This window comes from Phoca vitulina, unplaced genomic scaffold (genome assembly GCF_004348235.1).
Source record: "Phoca vitulina isolate PV1807 unplaced genomic scaffold, GSC_HSeal_1.0 scaffold21, whole genome shotgun sequence".
NCBI lineage: Eukaryota > Metazoa > Chordata > Mammalia > Carnivora > Phocidae > Phoca > Phoca vitulina.
Genome location: NW_022589724.1, coordinates 19,666,639 through 19,683,683, shown reverse-complemented (window position 1 = coordinate 19,683,683; position 17,045 = coordinate 19,666,639). Strand labels below are relative to the sequence as shown.

General features: G+C 51.5%; 1 protein-coding gene across 5 annotated transcripts in view; it reads left to right on the top strand.

Annotated features, from left to right (window-relative positions):
- CDK5RAP2 (CDK5 regulatory subunit associated protein 2) overlaps positions 1-17,045 on the top strand; it is a 174,950-nt gene that overhangs the window by 146,078 nt on the left and 11,827 nt on the right. For 4 of the 5 annotated variants that reach the window (XM_032419158.1, XM_032419157.1, XM_032419155.1 and 1 more), the window contains 8 exons: positions 615-734; positions 4,734-4,850; positions 6,800-6,989; positions 7,868-7,989; positions 9,055-9,303; positions 12,218-12,295; positions 13,328-13,593; positions 15,434-15,577. In XM_032419158.1, the coding sequence (XP_032275049.1) occupies positions 615-734; positions 4,734-4,850; positions 6,800-6,989; positions 7,868-7,989; positions 9,055-9,303; positions 12,218-12,295; positions 13,328-13,593; positions 15,434-15,577 (1,286 nt within the window). The remainder of the gene's footprint in view (positions 1-614; positions 735-4,733; positions 4,851-6,799; positions 6,990-7,867; positions 7,990-9,054; positions 9,304-12,217; positions 12,296-13,327; positions 13,594-15,433; positions 15,578-17,045) is intronic. The other variant, XM_032419156.1, reaches the window with a different exon arrangement.

Genomic DNA, 17,045 nt, shown 5'->3' with positions numbered 1-17,045 from the left:
TGAGGAAAGACATTGGAAAAGAACCTTACTAAGGCTGATGATAAAAATAGATCCCAAAAGTCACGCACATCTATATTCACACGAACAGGATGTGCTCTGGAGAGTATACCCTTCTTACCATTTTCACTAGCGCTGGGATTACTGTTTGCTGTGTTTTTAAGTCTTAAATGAGTACACGATAAATGGATAAACATATTCCTTTCAAAGAAATATCTGGATTCATTATGAAAGTGGTTTAATCCACTGTCGGGCAATTCAAGCAGACTTGAAAGTGATCTGTTAGTTTCACCATAAGGAAGTATTTAAGTTAATATTTGATATTTAGAAGAATAAAGGGCTGCATTAGAGTTAGCATTAAAATTGTATGGAGTATAATTTTTCCAGGATGTAGAACACCCTGCCCGTGGAGGGCTGCAGAGAACCATTACAGAACTGTGTCTGTGGGCTGTGGGCAGTCGCTCAGCCTCACCAAGCCCAGGAAAGCGTTGCCAGTTACCGACCATCTGAATACATCCAGCACGACTTGGAATTTTAAGATCCTTGCATAATCTGTAAATTATTCAATTTGTTGGGGGCTTCAGACTTTAAATTAAAAATAACTCTCCCTCCTGTAGACTTAGTAATGGAACATATACAAGAGATTCGAAGCTTGAGGAGACGTTTAGAAGAATCTATTAAGACAAATGAGAAGCTTCGGGGACAGCTGGAACGGCAAGGGTCTGAACTCGATCCAGGTAAGGGAGAGCCGCCCCAGAGGCCTGTTGCACGCCTGCGAGGGCTTCATCTGGGGCGCATTTGCCTGGATCTGCATGCCCTGTGTTGGGGTGAGCTTCACACTCACTGGTGGCCAGAGAGGTTTCAGCCTGGATTTCCGACCTTGCTGCTTACCTCCACAGTGACCTCCCTTAACACTGCCGACTATCAGTTACAGTAACTTACTTATAAAGTGGGGATAATCATCCCCGTTTCATCCTGTGGCGATGAGCGTTAAGTGAGCTGACTGGAGCAGAGCGGCCCGCACAGTCCCTGGCACCCTGGATTGTGGCTGGCTCCTCCTCTGACTTTGGTCACTGGAGAGAAACAGAGAGGTATTTTAAAATAAAACGGACCGGAATTTCGTCTTTTCGTCGGTCATGGATCTTAACCGTACTAGCACGGGAGCGGTTTGGTGAGTCTCACAGGCCGACAAGGTTGCCAGTTCACCTGCGTACAAACAGTCAGGTCTGAATGGAATACGTATTCGTCCCGTAGGGAAGACATGCCCATGGTGCAAAGCTTACTGTATCCCTTCTGTACCCATTCATCTTGCTCTCCCTTCTCTCCTCCCACCTCTGTTAGTTGTTTTCCACACCTTACAGTGCTTTTTCAATGCAAATACAAATATATGTGCTTATTCTCTCCCTCATCCAAAAGCTAGAATACTTTATATCTGCCATTCTGTCCCTTTGTTTGTTGAACAATATATTTTGGACATCTTTCCTTATTGCTCCAAAGAGATTGTTTTCATTCCACAACGAATGTGTCTTTTTTTTTAAAAAAAAGATTTTATTTATTTATTTGAGAGACAGAGAGCATGAGAGGGGGAAGGGTCAGAGGGAGAAGCAGACTCCCTGCCGAGCAGGGAGCCCGATGTGGGACTCGATCCCGGGACTCCAGGATCATGACCTGAGACCTGAGCTGAAGGCAGTCGCTTAACCACCTGAGCCACCCAGGCGCCCCTCAAAGAATGTGTCTTGAGAGCAGCTTTGTGCCCCAGGAAAAGCCCGAGTTTGTTAGGGAGTTGCACTGAGCTGGGTGTGGACCCCAGCTCTTCTGTTTATTAGCTTTGGGACTTTTGGACAAGTCACCCCGCCTCTCCCAGACTTAATTATTTTATAAAACAGAGCCATGGTGAGATTCAGTGAGGCAATTCTCTGAATAGGGCCTTGCTCCATGCCTCACTCAGTAAGTGGTTGTTTTCTTTGTCATTATCATGTTATTTTACTCTCTTATTTTTTATAACATTATTAGTTTAATGTTGCAAAGCTCTGCAACAAGTGGGGACACAAACCTTTTTTAGAGACAAAATAACTGAGTTCTAGAAAGATATACTCAGTGGCGGCAGCACTTGAGTCCTTGCACGCCTGGTCCAGTTCTCATTCCTGTCTAGTCCAGCATAACCCTCTGCCTAGAAGGATCTTTCCAAAGCGCTGTATGTGCTGATGTGCTGCAGTCGGAGAGGTAAACAGAGTGGATGCACGCCTCCCTCCCTCTCTCCCCCCCTCTCTCCAGCCCCTTCCCCCATCCTGCTTCCTCCCTCTCTCTCACCCCCAGGGAAATTGATTAACCTGAGTTATTAGTCATATCAAACACAGGGAAGAAATACATGCCTGGGCCCTTCACATTCATTCGTGGTAATGCCTGAATTAGATTCATTCTGTTTTACATTTTTCCTGGCAAATCCAATTATAGAATTCTTTGGGGGCTCCAGTGGCCCACCAGCTACAATGGAGCTGGTAATTGCTCTGGAGAGTAATTCACTCCGATGGGAAGGTTTACAAAAAGGCATTCATAAAGTATTTACACTGGTGGAAAGACATGCTGTTCTCACCATGTTGTCACAATCTCTAGAGAGACAAAGGAATAAAAGTGGCCCCGCCTCCCCCCTGCTGTGAGGTGTTCATCTTGGGAGCAGGTCTGAGAAAGGCATGGCTCCTTGTGATGCGGAGGCAGGATATTGTTAAAAACTGCCACCTCGTGTATTAACTTGTCATCGGGTAGAGGAGCGGTTGTGTCGGCCTTCAGACGAGACCCTGCCAGCTGAGGCTCCATCAGGCTCTGTCCTCGGGGCTGACTCTGCCTCTGAGAAGGGGCCACCCCAGCTGTGGTCAGAGCAGACTTCTTCTGTAGCATTGTTCCTGTTCACCCAGATGGCGCTTTGGTCCTGTTTTTGGCTCTAGCCCACCACCAGTTATGATATTAATTCAAATGATAATAGCAGTAATGATAACAACATGGATCATTTTTATCGGGCTAGTGGAGACTTAGGGAAGTGACGCGGCGAGCCTCAGGTCACATAGCTATTAAGAAGCCGGAGCCATGATTCAGACCCAGGTGTCTTCGAGAAGACACCAGAGTTCATAGGGGAGAGTAGAGGAGATTGGCGGGGAGAGACACATGTCAGTGAAAAATTACACGGCGCTGTGATTTGTGAATCATTGACATGAGGAAGGGGGGTGCTGTAGAGCGGAGAGAGTGTGTAGCGTGGGCTTCTGGGAGGCCTGACGTCCCACTGTCCTTACGGGGAGTTTGATTATTACCGGTAGTCAGTTGCGTACCAGGATGCTTTCAGCTGCAGAGAACAGAATACGAGTAAAAACTGGTGTAAACAATGGGGATTTATGTTTTCTTATGTAACAAGATATCCAGACGCAGGCGGTTCCAAGGCAGGTTTACTGGCTCGGTGCTAGGGCAGCAGGGCTTGGGGTCAGGGTCCATGATGACCTCGGTAATTCTAAGCATCACATCCTCTCAGGACAGTGTCCACAGCATGGGAACGAAGATGATGGAGCTCCTCCCTGTCTTCTCTTTTCATCCGGGTGAGGAATCTTTCCCAGAAGCCTCCAGCAGGCTTCCCATCAGGTCTCATTGACCGGAAGGGGCAGCTGGCCATGTTCTAGCTGTGCAAGAGTCTGGGAAAGCAGTGTCTGGCTCTGCGCTGTAGTAGGGAAGGCGGGGAGGGAAGCATCTGCCTGCCCCATGTAGAAAGCCCCGGGCTTTCCAGAGGGTAGCATGTTCCTGTGCTTTGGACGTCATATATGGTGCTGGCATAGAAAGCTGAGGTGGGGTGTCAGGGCAGCTGTCTGGCCAGAGGAAGTGGTAGGATTTTAGGAGATAGACCACAGCCTGGGCTAAACTGATCAGAGTTTGTAGATAATCTCAAACCCAGTCTGTCTGGCTTCAGACCCTGATCTTTTTAGTAAACACTTAGACTAGACAGTGAACTTGAGCTAAGAGTTGAAAGACGAGTTTGGTTTTGACAGGTGAAGGAGCTGGGCATTCTAGGCACAGGGAGTAAAGACCTCACTGTACGAAGTCAGGGAGATGTGTGACCCCACAATGTGTGGGACACCGGCATAGCCCTGTCTGGCTGCATTCGAGGACACTAGAGTAGAGGGTGGAGAGGGAGGGGGGTGTGGAGACCTGAAGCTTGGGCCTTGTGTTTGGTTTGTTCGCTTGTCTGTCTTTGCAGTGGAGGGCCGGCCGTCTAGTGTTTCTGAGCAGAGAATATCATGAGCGGACTGTGTGCAGCCCCCTGGCCGAGTGGCAGGGAGGCAAGGTCAGGGTGCACTGATGAGGTCTGAACTACAGGGACAGAAAAAGAGTGAGTCGGTGTCTGAGGCCTTTGGGAGGAAGAACCAGCAGTCATGATGGTCTGGTTGGGCAGTGTAGAGGATGGCTCCAGGTCTCAGCTCGGAGTAGGCGTGGTAGAGACACCGTCTGCAGGGGAGTGCAGAAACGAACCTGTTCACCTCTGTTCACCCCTAGGAGGAAAGAATGGGCGGGGAGGGGCTCTTGCCACCTCTTTCATGCTCACTCTCATTTCCCTTTGGGCTCTGGTGATACCTCATCTGGTTCACAGGAGTGATTTCCATCGCATGTTGTGTCTCCTCGTTGTTTAAAACTGTTTTCTAGAAAGTTCCATCCATACTGATCTGGTGACCATAAATCACTATTTATGTGTGTTTTTATAGGTTCTACAAATGCTTTTGCTTATGGATCAGAGCTGCATAATTCTCTGACATCAGAGATCTGTTTCCTGAGGAAGCAGAACCAGGCTCTCAATACAATGCTGGCCAAGGGATCCAGAGGTAGGAACTAAAGGAGCCACCTGCAGCCTGGACGCCCCAGCCCTCTGTGGCATGGAAAGAATGCATTGGTTCAACCCAGGTTCAAATTCTGTGGCTCTGTGACTTTGGGCAGGTCACTTAACCTCTCTGAACCTCAGTATTCTTAGCTATAAAATAGGAGTACCTCATGGGGCTGTCGTGACAGCCCTGTGAAGCCCTCAGCGCGGCATCTCTAACGTCTCTCATAAGTACACAGGTTACAGTGGAAGACAGAAAGGCTGGAAGTCTATTACTGCCAAAATCTCACCCAGAGATTCCCTCTTATCAAGAAGGTTTTTCCAGTATTTCTTAGGAAGATCCCTTCTCTTAATTGTTTCTTTTTGGAGCTTAGCCCACGAAGAAGAGCTTTCACAACTATGTTATCTCTCAATACTTAAAATGTTTCTGGATGGAGGAATTACTAGTCCTGTTTTACAGATAAGAACCTGAGGCCTAGGGAATTGACCCGCCGGTGGTCCCGGAGCTAGAAATCTGTAGAGCTAGGAGTTGGGCCAGCTTCTCCCATTCTCCCTGGAGGATATTGATGCTGCTTTTGGCTTAAGAGACAGAATCGAGGCTTTTGCAGATCATCCATTCACTCAGCAAACGTGTCAGGGCCTGCATGGACTGATACAGAAATGAGTGGGTCCTGGTCCCTTCCCTCGAGGGGCTCATGGTCTGATGGGAGAGACAGCCAGGGAACCCATGGCAGGCCAGCGTGAGGATCAGCCAGGACAAAGGCAGGCTCGGGGAGCACAGGACCCTGGGGATGGTGTCTTGCCCCGGGAGAGGCTCGGCTTCGAGAGCTCAGTCCAGCAGGCTAAGTAGGGATTAGCCACGGTGCCTAAGGTTTGGAAGAGCCAGGGCCTTTTTAAATAGAAGAAAGAGAGCAGACAAAAGCCTAGGTGTTAGAAGCGGGGAGAGTATAGACCAGTCAGGAATTGTAGGAAGCATAGTGTGGCTGGAGTCTGAGGGAGGAAGGGAACACTTGCTCAGAAATCATCATGCCATGGTGAAAGGTGGTATCAGAAAAGCTGGGTCTCAATCTTGGCTCTGGCACTGTTTGGCTCTGTGACCTTGGGGAAGTTTTCACCTCTGCCATGCTTTGTTTCCGATCTGGAAAATGGGGAGAAAAAGCGTACCTACTCGGAGGTTTGCTCCAAAGAAGAAATAAGATGATACCCTTGCAGGTCTTAGTGTAAGGCCTGCAGTAAGAGCTGCGGACGTGGTAGCCACCACCAGGGGCCCCGCGAAGAGCTGGCCCGGGGAGTGCTTAGACCCTTCAGAGCGCCCGTGAAGCCCGGCGCTAAGCCCTTTACGTGGACTATCTCAGTTCGTCCTCACAATGACGCATGTGGGGGAACTGAGGCACAGAGAAGTCAAGAAACTCCGTTGAGGTTTTGGCACCAGTGGGCAGCAAAGTGCACTTGAACACGCCTCTCTGCCCCCTGGTCACGCTCTTAACTGCCTATCTCCAGACCCTGGGCGTATTTTATTCCTCAGGAGAGGTGCTGTCGTCCCGGCCTGAGGAGTGGATGGGCCCAGCCCTGCTGGCCTCCTTACTGGGGGCCTTGCAGACTTCCCTCACACCCATTGCCAGAGTTTGGGGCTGCTTCTTGCTTCTGTCTATAATTTATACCCACTGTTTGCTCTGTGAAGGCAAAGTAACTAGGTTTGCACGGCCCATTATTGTATAGAAAATTAAACAGGCCCTTTTCATCCCAGTGACGTTTAATCTGCAGCCTTGATGTTGACAGATTTATCTGCCCAAAATGCATAAGATAATTGGAATGCCAAAATCATAAATGCCAGATTAAATCTCATTCTGCTTTGTATTCCTGGAGTGCTCGAGCTGAAGTGCCGTATTTGCGTAATAAGGTTGGAAAAAACAAATGGTGTCTCTTCTCAGTGGTGCTTTTTTGTGTTTGCAGATAAACAGAAGAAGAATGAAAAGTTACGAGAGTCCCTCTCCAGGAAGGCTGCGAGCCTCGAGCTCCTTCAGCGAGAGTATGCCCGTGTGAAGGGGGAGAATGAGAGGCTGCAGAGCGAGGTCTGCGAGCAGGAGAGGCACAACCAGCAGCTGCTCCAGGAAGCCTACAGCAGCCGCTGCGAGCTGAGCAAGTAGGGCTCAGGGGCCCCCCGGCCCCGCTGGCCGTGCCAGGCGTCCGGTCCCAGAGCGGGGCGCGCCGGGGAGGCCCGCAAGTGCTGGGGCATGTCATGTCAGGCGGGAATCCAGCACGTGGAGCAGAATCGTCCGAGGGAGGAGGCTGGGGCCTGGGCGGCAGAGTGCTGGTTTTTTATCCAGGGGAGGTCAGGGAAGACCCCTCTGGAAAAAATGGCACTTGGCCGCGCCCTGAAGGCGGTGAAGGGGCTGAGCTCTGCAGATCGCGGGATGGTGGGAGGGAGCTCATTTGTGGCAGAAAGGGTGGGGGCCCTGGGGTGGGGTGTCCTTGGCCTGTGCAGGGCAGAGCAGGGAGGCTAGTGCACCTGGAGGGAAGGGGGGCAGAGAGATGGCTGGATGCCCAGTCCCACAGGCCCTCGCAGCCGTGGGAGGGACTCGGCTTTCACTGCCTGGGGAGGCCGTGGGAGGTTCTGCGCTGAGGGGCAGGAGGCCCGCTTAGACATTAAAGGACCCGTACCGAGTGCCCCTGGTGCAGTTTGCCCTCGCCCCTGTCCTGTCCCACGTGTTTCCCGTTGTTCCTCGGCGCTCGTGAGTGCCCCGCTCTTTCAGAGTTACCGAAGTCACCCTCGGTCACCCTCGGTCACCCAGGGTGGTGCACTGACGTAGCAAGATCCTTGTCTTGGGCCCCTCCCGAGCTCTGCACCCCTGGCTAAGCCGGAACCTTGTAAGCTTGGCTTCCTGGCATCCGGGGGCTCAGGGGCAGATAGCACGCCCCCGTCGGGTGGCCGAGAAGACCGCACGGGTTAGACAGTGCCCGTAAAGGGCCGGGCCCTATCCGAGTTAACGTCTCCTCCCTGTGGCCGTGGGGCCTTTCCAGGGTGCAGGAGGAGGCGAAGCTGAGGCAGCAGCTGCTCTGCCAGAACGACGAGCTCCTGCAGTCCCTCCGAGTGGAGCTGAAGGTGTATCAGAGGCTGGAGGAGGAGCACAGGAGGCCGAGAGGTACTGGGCGCGCTGGCCCGAGGCGCTTCCCGTCCTGGGGCTGCTGCGTCTGGGCCGGGAGCTCACTTCAGCACCCTTTCCCGAAATGCTGTCGTCAGAGCCCTCGCTGGCCTGCCTGGCGGAGGGGCCACACTTTGCAGCAAGCCCTCTGGCCCGTTCTTCTTCGGAAGCAGCGAGAACCACAGAAAGACTTGGGCTCGGGAGCCGGGCCTCCGAGACCTGGATTCTCATGCCCTGCCTCCCAGCTGTGCGACCTTCAGCAGCTCACCTCACCCCTCTGGGCCTGGTTCTTCCTCCATAAAACGTGTCTCCTAATAGCGAGTCTGTAGAGTTGTGAAAATTGAGCTCATTTATGAAAAGCATCCTACCACAGTACGTGGGACATAGCAGACAGTCAAGGAATAATTTGATTATGAGTTTTCCGCTAGAGTGTGTTTCTTTTTGCCCATGCATTCGGCCAATAATTCTGGAGCGCCTGCCACACGCAGGGCATTGCTGTGGAGATGGTTGTTGGCCCGGATCCTCTGATAGATACCCGATCAGAGCAACTTGACTGCAAACTCCAGTGTTTTAGAATCAATTTTGAGGTGTGGTAGCAATTTTTTTAAACGAATTTTCCAGATGGTTTCTCTCTATTGAAAGTTTATCTAGAGAAGGGTCACCTCACACCTTCCATTTTCTCCACACGTTGCTTTTCTTATTCTTGCTGTTGTGCCTTTTTAATATACTGTGGCTCTTAAAATCAGCCCCTTTCATTCTATAATTCCAGCCCAAATAGATTTTATTACTACTAGACATAATTTCGGGGTTTGGTGTGCAGTTTGCTCGGCTTTTATGGCCAGAAGCGAAAATTAATTTCCAGCTCTTATTTAGCCTGTGGAATAGCAGCAATTAAGTCTGCCAATATTTTTGTTTTTAAAGTCAAGTTGTTATTTTAAATTGTACCTAGTTCTTAGGAAGGGGAGGGTGGTGGTGCTGGCGGGTTTAAAACACTATTGAGCTCCTTTGATGACTGACCCTTTGGTGGCGGAAGACGTCAGGTTTCCTCCTTGCACTCGTTTGCAGAGGCCGGAGCAGAGGCGTCAGGAGAAGGCTGGAGGGCGCAGGACCCTTTCAGTGACCTGCGTGGTCTCCTAACAGAGATCCAGGCTCTGCGGGGGCAGCTAGAAAAGAGCATCGAGACCAACAGCACACTGCAGAGCAAGCTGGAGGAGCGGCTGGCGATGGAGGGGAAGAAGGCTCAGGAAGCAGCCCTCCCCGTGGCTCTCCGAACCCTGTCCGTCCCTGAGTGGCCCCCGCAGCTGGACAAGCACGGTACTGTCCCTGTGCCTCCTCACGGAGATTGCTGCCCTGTGTGTGTCGGTGGGACACGGGAGCTTCTGGAGGGTGCCTTGCCCCACGGAGGTGTCCCTCCGTTGACAGCAGACCACCCGGTGCCCCGGGAGCCAGGGGTGATCTCCGTCTGGGGGCCTCTTGGTGGAGGGAAGTGGAGTTTGGGCTGCCAATGCTCTCATCACCTCCACTCTCGTCCCCGCATCCATTCATCCCTGCCCATAGCACTCCGCTGCTGACAATGCTTTTTAATCCCTCGTACTGCCTTTCAAAGAGAATCTAAACATCTTACTCTGGCTCTCAGTGTCTGTAGGATCCTAAAAGCATCCTGGTTTGAAAACTGCTTCTGTTTTACATTTGCTCGTGGGTTTATGGTCTAGCCCCACAGAGGCTGTGTAGGGTCGCAGAGAAAGGACAAGGGTTGCTTGTCACTCCTCTGTCACTTGCCGAGCAGCAGGCCAGGAATAAGCCAGCAAATGGTCAGGCTCAAGGCAGTCGGCCGGGCCATCCTCTTTGCTCTGTGGACGAAGGAACTAAGACCCAGATTGGGTACTGGACTTGCCCAAAGCAGCACAGCAAACAGGTGGCAGAGCCGGGGCTAGGAATGAGGTTTTAGCTCCCGAGACCAGTGCTGTCCCTGGAGCAGCACCTGACCTTGTAGAGCCTCAGGTGTCTGGGGCCGTCATCCTAAGACCCACAGGGTGGATGCGCACATCCAGTGGGACAGGGAGTGTCGACATACTTCATAAACAAGTATCGTCTAAAAGCTTGGACTTAATCTTTTCTGGGATTGGGAATTCTATCTATTGCCTTTAATTAAAAAAAATTAAAATCTCTTAAAGATCACCCAGTCAGCATGCTTTAGAACTTGTGGCGATTGGTTTATTGATCTCTCCTTGATAAGGAATTTAAAATTTTCACCAGAAGATGATGTGATGATATGAAAAAAAGAAAGTGAAAAAAAAATCCTTCACGATTGTACAGGGTGACGATATTTTGCTTTGTTTTCTCTTCATTTGGCGATCACGTGCAGGCATGAACTTACGTTGTTGACATTGGGTTTTGTGCCATTCTGCGTCCTTTCTTTGTTTTCGTCCAATATTACATCATAAGTGTTTCCCACCCTTTCACACGGGCTTCCTGATTACTGTTTTCAGATGATCCTCAGTCACAAAACCATTACCGTGGTGATTATTAAAGTGGTCTCTGGTTTGGAGCTTTAATAAACGTCGATGTTAATGTGCTTTTTGCTGTTAAACAGCATTCTCAGGATAAAAATCCTACCAGCAGAATCTCAAACGGTTAGAAAGGAGCCATATGCCGCCTTTTGCATGGGATGGCCATCAGCAGTGGGTATCTCTGCTTTAAATACAGGTCTGCTCCTGGCCCTTCTTAGCGCTTGGTGGAGATGGGACCGACGGGTCTGTGGGGTGTGCTGGGGAGTTTGGGGCTGGGAGGACGATTCAGGGCCGGGGCTGCCCGGGAGGGAGAGCTGGGGCAGCTGAAGTGAGGCGGCCATGGAACAGCCTTTGCCTGCTTCTGGAATTTGTCTAGGGTCAGCCGTGGGTGAGCCTCGCAGGAGGCACTCAGGAGAATGTGTTCAGAATCCACAGGGCTGCCTCAGTGCCAAAGTGTCCTCCGGTGAAGGTGGGAATTCTGCCATCGGCAGCGGCCTCTCTTCCTCTGCAGAAGCCTTTGCAAGATTGCATTTAGTGCACTTGTTCGAAAGTTCTGCTCTAAAGATGGCTGGTTTTGGCAGAAAGCGATCCCTCTCAGGGGCAGCTCCTTGGCCCCGGAATCGAACGTGGTGCTCGGTGGTGCCCAGAGGTGCCTGGGCGGGAAGGAGCTGGTGGGCCGTCCTAAGGCCTAGACACTGGGCACGGTCCTCGCTCTGCCGCCGACACTCTGCTAGTGCTGGGGCGGTCACTTCCTCTCCCTGCTCCTCCACGAGGTCTGAATGACAGTGCCGTCCCGCCCGCTGGGCTCCGGAGAGTCAGACGGCCCAGCGCTCTCCAGAGTGCACAGTGTGGCAGATCATCTCGGACAGCATCTAACTGCCTTTGCCTCCTGACGTTGTTTCCATTGCATTGCTTCCTAAACTCTGCTTTGGGTCCCTCTTCTCTCTTGCTCGGGTGGCTGCAGCAACCTCCAGACTCACTCCTCCAGTCCAGAGCACAGTCCTCAGCTTGGCGTTGCCCTGCCTGACGCCCCCGAGGGGGGCCCCACAGTCCTCATGGTTCTGGCCTTGCGTCCCACTGCGGCTCTCCCTTGCACCCTGGGCTCAGCCTACCACCTGTTTGATCCTCCCTCAGTGCGTCCTGGTGGCTCACTCCTCTGTGCCTTTGCATCTGCTCATTCCTGTGCCTGCATTACGTTCCCTCCTCTGGGCTAGCACCCCTCCCCGGGACCCCAGGGCCCCATGCTTCTCTCCCTTAGTCCTGACCACCTAGAAGTGAAACTTCCTGTTTCCTTACTGGACAGGAGGGTCCTTCCAGAGAGGACGCTGGGCCTGCTCACTCTCTGTCCCCAGGGTCCTTTTTTTTTTTTTAAAGATTTTATTTATTTATTTATTTATTTGACAGAGAGAGAGACAGCACGAGAGGGAACACAAGCAGGGGGAGTGGGAGAGGGAGAAGCAGGCTTCCCTCGGAGCAGGGAGCCCGATGCGGGGCTCGATCCCAGGACCCTGGGATCATGACCTGAGCCGAAGGCCGTTGCTTAACGACTGAGCCACCCAGGCGCCCCGTGTCCCCAGGGTCCTGCAGAGGGGATCCCAGTCCCAGGGGAGATTTGAGTGGATGCTTGTGTGTGTCTGGTACTATACTGTATCCTCATTCAGTTCTTTCTCAAATGCTAATGCCAGTTTCTTTTCCTTCTCTTATTTTGCATCTTGCAGGTGGTGACAAATGTCCCATGGCGATAGATAATTCCTGTGATCTATTTGATTGCACCCTGGTGGTGCCACCACGATCAGGTACAAAGCTGAAGTCTGGGTAACTGTGGTGGGGTGGGGTTTGGCAGTAGGACTTTTTAAATTGAATGAAAGGGGGTCCCTGGTCCCAATCAGGGGAGTGTTTGTCAGGATTTGGGGCTTCAGCATGTCTAGCTGGTGAGCTCCTCCCCCACGCCTGTTAATCTATTCCTCGGTATTACTAACCTCAGCAACGTCATTGGGTCCTTGTGGCCTTAGATGGAAGTGTGAGCACCTTAGTGTGGCTTTAAGGCCTCCAGCATCCAGCCCCAGTGGGCCCATCCAGCCCTGTCCATCTGCATTCATGTGGCCATACAGAGGGGTCCCCATCCTGCAGACGGGCCCGCACTCTCCTCTCACTGGGACCGTGCGTTGTGGCTCTGTCTTTTTCCAGGCCACCTTTGTCCCATTCTCTGCCATGCAAATCCTCCTCCTGCCCCGAGGCTTATTCTGAATGCAGACTTCTTCGTGAAATGACTTTTCTGAGGCCCCCAGTCAGAATTATTCATCTGGACTTTTGTTGATCCAAAGGTAAAAAGCAACAGGCTTTGCCTCTGTTTAGTGTAATTTTTGCTTCTTGTTCAACCCAGCTCAATTGTTGCTTCTCCTAGGAAGCCTTTCCTGATCTCTCTTCCTGCTGCACAGGGAATTGATTATTTCTTCCTCTGAGCTCTGGCTCTTCGTCATCGTGCTGTTACACCTCCCGCATGGTGTCTGATTAGACCATGGGCTCGTGGAGTGCAGACACTGGCTTGATTCGTCTGTGTCGATCAGGGGTCTTTGTAGAGTGGGTGCCTGATAAGTGTTGGTTGAATTGAATCGAGCTTCTCCCATCAGACGAATAAGCCCGGGGGGGGGGGTGAATAGACGAAGGTCCGGGAGCCAGGCCACTTGCCGCCCCCTGTGCTGTGCCGGGTGGCATTTGGGACGCAGGCCTTTCTCTCCTCCCGCCTGGCTTCAGCGTCGTTGAACGCAGCTCGATGAACACAGGATACTGCCCCAAATGGATCTGACATCTTCCCTCTCATGTTGTAGCTTCAGAGACTCCTCCACTCTCTGGAAATGACACGGACTCCCTCTCCTGCAACAGTGGCAGCTCGGTCACCAGCACCCCATGTGCGTCCCACCTGGTCGCTGGCCACCGCCCGTGGGCCCACACGAGTGGCGGCCACGTCCTGGGCCTGGCTGGGGACTACGAGGCCCTGTGCCAGCAGATTGGCCAGGGCCAGAAGCTCTTTGCCGAGATGGCCCTTCAGATCCAAGAGGCTCCCCAGCCCGCAAGTCCAGAGCCGGGAACCAAGGTAACCTGACCGACTGCGGGAGGGGGTGAGGTGCTCACTGGAGCAGTAAGCGCAAGGGGCACCTGAGGGCTCCGAGAGGCAAAGGGTGCGTGCATCCTCGGTAAGGCCCTGAGAAGGGGGACCAGGAAGTGGAGCCCACGAAAGCTCAGGGGTCAGGTCCAGTCCGGGGCACTGATCTATGGGAGGGACCCTTGGCGAGGTTTGAACCCTGTCGGTGCGAGCTCTTCCCTGGGGTCACGCTTTCCTGCCTCATCCTGCTGGACCCTCCTCACTTTAAAGTACCTTTTGTTGAGGACCCAGTGTGCCAGGTGCTTGACACAAAGTTACTCATTCACTTCCTCCAAGGGTTGGGGTCACATTTTCTCTGTCCTCCCAGACTGGACCCAACCACCAAGCTTCCGTGGGTCACATTTTCTGGTCCCTCTTCTCAGGTCCTGAGGCCCCCTGCTTCCTGGTACCTGATTTGCCTTTTTGTTTTATTTTGTTTTACTCTATTGTAAAAGTCATTCGGTATTTTACATTCCACTAGGTAATAAACTTCAGGAGAGCAGGGATACTGTCTCTCTGACTCAACATTGTATCTTTACTACCTAGGACAGGGCCTGGCGTGCAGCGGGCGCATGGTAAATGTTTGTTGAATGAATTCATAAATGTTAATAAGATTACTGTTGTTTTCTGATCATAATCTTTATTGTACAAAAGCATAAAAACATCACAGGGTGTTCAGTGCTTAAAATGTTGATACACACACACACACACACACACACACACTCTTTTAGCTCATTCATAAACTTTAATAAAACTGACTCACGTGAATTTTGTATTTTGACTCTCAGTTAACATATAAACAATTTTCCTATCCCATTCAGCATTTTTCTAGAACTTTTAGGGGCTGGAAAATAAGCCAATATGTGGAGGTAACACCATTTGTTTACTCTTTGCCCTGTTTTTTTGACATGTGAGGTGTGGTGAGCACCCTTGTACACAGACCTCCCGTGGCATCTTTGATTAGTTCATTAGGGATGGATTGCTGATAGTGGAAGGCAGCTCACTCCCAGGCTGTGAACCCTTCAGGGCCCTTGGGGAGAACTGTTGATGCGTTATTTCCAAAAATACGTATCCCTGTTTACAAGTGAGAGTATCTCACTGCACCTTATTCTTCATTGACTAATTTTATTTATTGTTTTAGGTATGGTTTTTTGCCAATTTGATAGCTAAAGAGTGCATCATTTTATTTTGTAGTGATTTTATTCCTCGTGAAGACAGTGCTCTTTTAATTTCTTTTCTTTTTAAACTGTATTTTGTTTTCCCTTCTTTGGCTCATGTTCTTGGCTTTCTCTTGCCCTTGACATCCCCCAATTAGGGTTTGCCTCTGTCAGCAGAGGGTGAGGGAGACTTTACGAGGCCCCAACTTCATATTGGCAGTACGCAGCGCCGTTTAACAGGGGCTGCTGAAGACAGAAGCACTTGTGTTTCGTCCCTTGCTGTTGGCACATTTTGCCTTCCGGAGAGGCTCCGTGGTGTGGAGCCATGCGAGTGGCCCTACCACGGACCTTCTTCCCCTCTTCTTGGCATAGTAAATACAGTTAACGCAGGTGGTTATTAATCATGGTTATTGATTGGGCTAAAATCACCACCGAAATTCTCTCATAATCTATAATTCACCAGTCTTTAAGAACAATAAATTGGTGTCGTCTGGCACCAGGCTCTCGCTCAGCATGTGGACACAAGCCCTGCGGTCTGGAGATTTATGCTGCCCATTAAAGCCGGCTTGTCCATAATCTTTTTCAATTGCATGTAACAACCTTCTCCCCTCCCCCCCCCCCCGTCCCTTGCGCAGGGTCCACACTTGGCGCCTCTGAACAGGTTTGTCACCAGCGTGGGCACAGCCAATCTGATCCTCGAAGAGGCTGCGAGATTATTGACGCTTTTCTGGAGGGTCTCACTCCCCACAACTGGCCAGTGCCCGCTTCAGTGTGAGCAGGTAGGTGGTGACACCCGGATCCCGAGGCTTAGGGATGCCACTGGGGCTTGTGACTCGGTCTGCAGCCCAGGACCTTGCTTGTGGCAGGTGTGCCCTCGGTTTGGGGAACACGTCAGAGGACGGGGGAGGTGCCGTGTTTGTTAAGGGTGACGTGTCAGGCACTGTGCCGGCTGCTTCAGGTGTGACCTTGCCTGCTCCCCCGGCATCCCCGTGGGCTCGGCCTGTGGTCCCGACCTGACCACGTCCCCACTCGCAGCGTGTCTTTGTGGAGGGAAATCCTGTCTGCGTCTTACACACGGGGAAGCTGAGGGTCTGGGAGTGAGGCCCGACCAAGGTTACAGAGATGGTTTTGGCAGCACGAGTATCTGAATCCAAAGGGTATGCTTTCATTTTATAGATTTTAAGTCCTAGTTTGTCCTCGTGGACTAGCTCATTCCCTTCCACTCTAAATCTCTTTCATTTTAGGTGCCTTTCTCTGGACTCTCTGATTCCTTTTGATAGCATTCAGAGTCAGATTGTAGGGATTCTAGTTTCAGTCTGTTCTGACTCCTTCGAAAGTTTTTTTTTTTTAACCAGTGAAAATCATTTATTGCAAAACCATTGAAATTTCCCTCGAAAGCAGAAAGCTTGACTTTGCAGCAACTTGAATGTGACCGAATTAAGAATGGTTGATCCCACAACCATCCCCATCCCCATCTTTCATGGCACAAACCAGGAGTCAGGCAGTGCAGAGGCCCTCCCTGGGTTTTCGTCGGTGGGAAACAGCTGGTATTGTGACACGGCGAGCTGCCGCTCTGGGCGTCCACGCAGCCTCCTGGAAGGACGAGCATGCAGATGAAGGGAGAGTTAGAACTTTGCTTGGTGCCCTGATAGATATTTACCCCTGCATTTATCTAAGCTATCAGTTTTTGCCAAAGGCCAGCAGAAAGGCAGAGGGAAATTGGCATTCCATGTCGTTACTCATCTAGTTAAACCCCTTCTGACAGCTCTCAGATCTGTCAGCTGTGGCAAAGAGGCAGCAGTGAAGCCTCGGAAGGTTCTAATGAGCCTGTCCTGTGATTTCCCTCTTGGGATCCTGGGGAGGAAGTTTGGGTGCACTAAGCTCGGGGAGGTAGGTAACCAGTCATTTCGCAGGGAAATCATGTTTTGGCCACTTTTAGCCAGTGGGGCCATGGAGAGGAAGAGGGCCCACTGGGCTCCAGACCCACATTGGCCTTGCGTTTTCTGCTCACCCACCAAGCTCTTTCCATCTTCGGCTCAGTGACACAGATGCTCCGACTGCCTGAGTGCCCGGGCTCCCCCCTCTTGGCTGCCTGGCTTCTTCGCACCTTTCCCGTCTCAGCTTCCATCTTACGTCAGGGTCGGAGGGGCTTCCCGGTCACTCAGTCATAGCACCCTCTTCTTCATCATAGCCCTCGTCACAAATTATATATTTGTTTGTTTAATGTCTGTGTCCCAGAAGGGGCCA